Source organism: Cebus imitator, unplaced genomic scaffold (genome assembly GCF_001604975.1).
Source record: "Cebus imitator isolate Cc_AM_T3 unplaced genomic scaffold, Cebus_imitator-1.0 Scaffold306, whole genome shotgun sequence".
Lineage (NCBI taxonomy): Eukaryota > Metazoa > Chordata > Mammalia > Primates > Cebidae > Cebus > Cebus imitator.
The window spans coordinates 2,454,727-2,457,181 of record NW_016107621.1 but is presented as its reverse complement, the minus strand read 5'-3'; the positions used below and the strand labels follow the sequence as shown (position 1 = coordinate 2,457,181).

Sequence of the window (2,455 nt, the reverse complement as noted above, 5' to 3'; positions counted from 1 at the left end):
AGCGGCCACCAGCCGTCCTCACTCCCTTCTTGGAGCCCAGGCATCCAGACTCACCCTCTTCTCAGGCTTTCGCAGTTTCCCGTTTCATCTGGCCTCCAGGAAGTTGGCATCATCTGCCTGGCACATGGCCCAAGGTGTGGCCTGAGGGGCCCAGATACGCCACTATATAGCCCTGCCCCACAGCTGGCCCTGCAGCTCCAGGGACCTGCAGGTGAGAAGGGCTGGGGACCCCTTTGGAAGTGGGACAGCAGGTCCCCTACTCTTGCCCCTGGCTGTAGGCCTCCTTGTCCTACCCCTAGACCCACTAGACAGCCAACTCCCCACCCCTGTCCCTGGCTCCTGCCCTCCCCATCCCACCTCCAGGCCCACTCCAGCCGGCCTCCCCTACACACACACTGGTCCTTGGATCCAGCCCACCTGGCCCCATTTGCCTGACTTCTTCCCCACCTCAGCTTTCCTGCTCCCAGGTGGTGCTTGTCCTGGGGGTGGGCCCTTCTGCCCAGGACAGTCTCCAGCAGAGGCAGCGGATCAGCCTTCTATGATCCCTTCTCTTTTCCTACTGCAGCCATGGGTCCCCTGTGGAGCTGGTGGACGCTCTGGGCTGGAGCAACCCTCCTGTGGGGTAAGTGTGACCGAGACCCTTGCCTGGGTCCACACCTTCCATGTGTGCCTCCTCCACATGTCGCCCCAGGCCAGCTGAGAGGGGAGAGAGGACCTTAGACTCTGTAGAGGAATGTGGTAGAATTCATCCATTCTTACCCTTTTCTGGATGGGAGCTGGTCAAAACCTTAGTCCCCAAACCCAAGTGTCCAAGAACTTTCTTGGTTTTCTTTTTTTTTTTTTTTTTGAGACGGAGTTTCGCTCTTGTTACCCAGGCTGGAGTGCAATGGCGCGATCTCGGCTCACCGCAACCTCCGCCTCCTGGGTTCAGGCAATTCTCCTGCCTCAGCCTCCTGAGTAGCTGGGATTACAGGCACGCACCACCATGCCCAGCTAATTTTTTGTATTTTTAGTAGTGATGGGGTTTCACCATGTTGACCAGGATGGTCTCGATCTCTTGACCTCGTGATCCACCCGCCTCGGCCTCCCAAAGTGCTGGGATTACAGGCTTGAGCCACCGCGCCAGGCAACTTTCTTGGTTTTCTGCAACTAAATTAAGGTTTGGACTCTGAGCCTCATTCTGCTGAGTTGATGGAAAATTTCACGAAAGTCATTCTTGGAGGGTGTTGTCCCCAGTGCTCCCAGGGATGTATCCAGAACTAAAATTTTACAGAAAGCCAAAGTACTGGGAGAAAGATGGGCTACGAGGGTCCTCTAGTCACCAGTCAGCATCCATCTAGGTGACGTCTGAAATGCCCATTGTCCCTGATCCCCTGGCCCCCTGGGATATGGAGGCCCCCTTTATATGGAAGGTGGTCATTCCATAACCCCCACATTTTCTTCAAGATTCCTTAGACCTCTTTCTCTCTCTTCGCAGCTCCAGGGGCTCTCTTCCTAGTTGGGGGTGGTCAGAAGCTCCTACTGCCATCTATTTCTAGCAGACAATTCATCCACACTTCCCAAATCCCCTTCTTCCCTTTATCCCCTTTTCACAACCCCTAAGTCCTGTTGTTGTTATGATTGTTATTATTGAGACAGAGTTTCGATCTCATAGCCCAGACTGGAGTGCAATGCCACAATCTCAGCTCATTGCAACCTCCACCTCCTAGGTTCAAGCGATTCTTCTGCCTCAGCCTCCCTAGTAGCTAGAATTACAGGCACCCTGCGACACCACGTTCAGCTAATTTTGTATTTTTAGTAGAGATGGGGTTTCACCACATTGCTCAGGCTGGTCTCGAATTCCTGACCTCAAGTGATCCACCCGCCTTGGCCTCCCAAAGTGCTGGGGTTGCAGGCAAGAGCCACTGTGCCTGGCCCCCGCAAGTCCTATTAAAACAAAAATCAGCTGGGTGCAGTGGGTCATGCCTGTAATCCTAGCACTTTGGGAGGCTGAGGCAGGTGGTTCACTTGAGCTCAGGAGTTCAAGACCAGCTTGGGCAACAAAGTGAGACCCTGCCTTTACAAAAAATCAAAAAAATGAGCCAGGCACATAGTGCGTGCCTTTGGTCCCAGCCATGTGGGAAGCTGAGATAGGAGGATCCCTTGAGCCCAGGAGGCTGAGGCTGCGGTGTATTGTGTTTGAGCCACTGCACTCCAGCTTGTAAAAAGATGGAAATCACACACTGGCAGCAGAGTACATCCACCTTGAGCCCCACGGTTTTTAAAAGAGTTGTGGGTTGGAGATTTCACATGAAAATTCAGATAGCCAGTTTCTCTTGAAAAACAGGAAGATCAGGTGGGCATGGTAGCTCATGCCTGTAATGTCAGCACTTTGGAAGGCTGTGGCAGGTGAATCACCTAAGGTCAGGAGTTCAAGACCAGCCTGGTCAACATGGTGAAACCCTGTCTCTACTAA

At 53.3% G+C, this 2,455-nt stretch overlaps 1 protein-coding gene across 1 annotated transcript in view; it reads left to right on the top strand.

Moving 5' to 3' along the window:
- Positions 1 to 567: 567 nt before the first annotated feature.
- Positions 568 to 2,455, top strand: part of LOC108285693 (Fc fragment of IgG binding protein) — a 50,753-nt gene continuing 48,865 nt past the window's right edge. The window contains exon 1 of the mRNA XM_017503021.2: positions 568 to 622. Coding sequence (XP_017358510.1) covers positions 568 to 622 — 55 coding nt within the window. The remainder of the gene's footprint in view (positions 623 to 2,455) is intronic.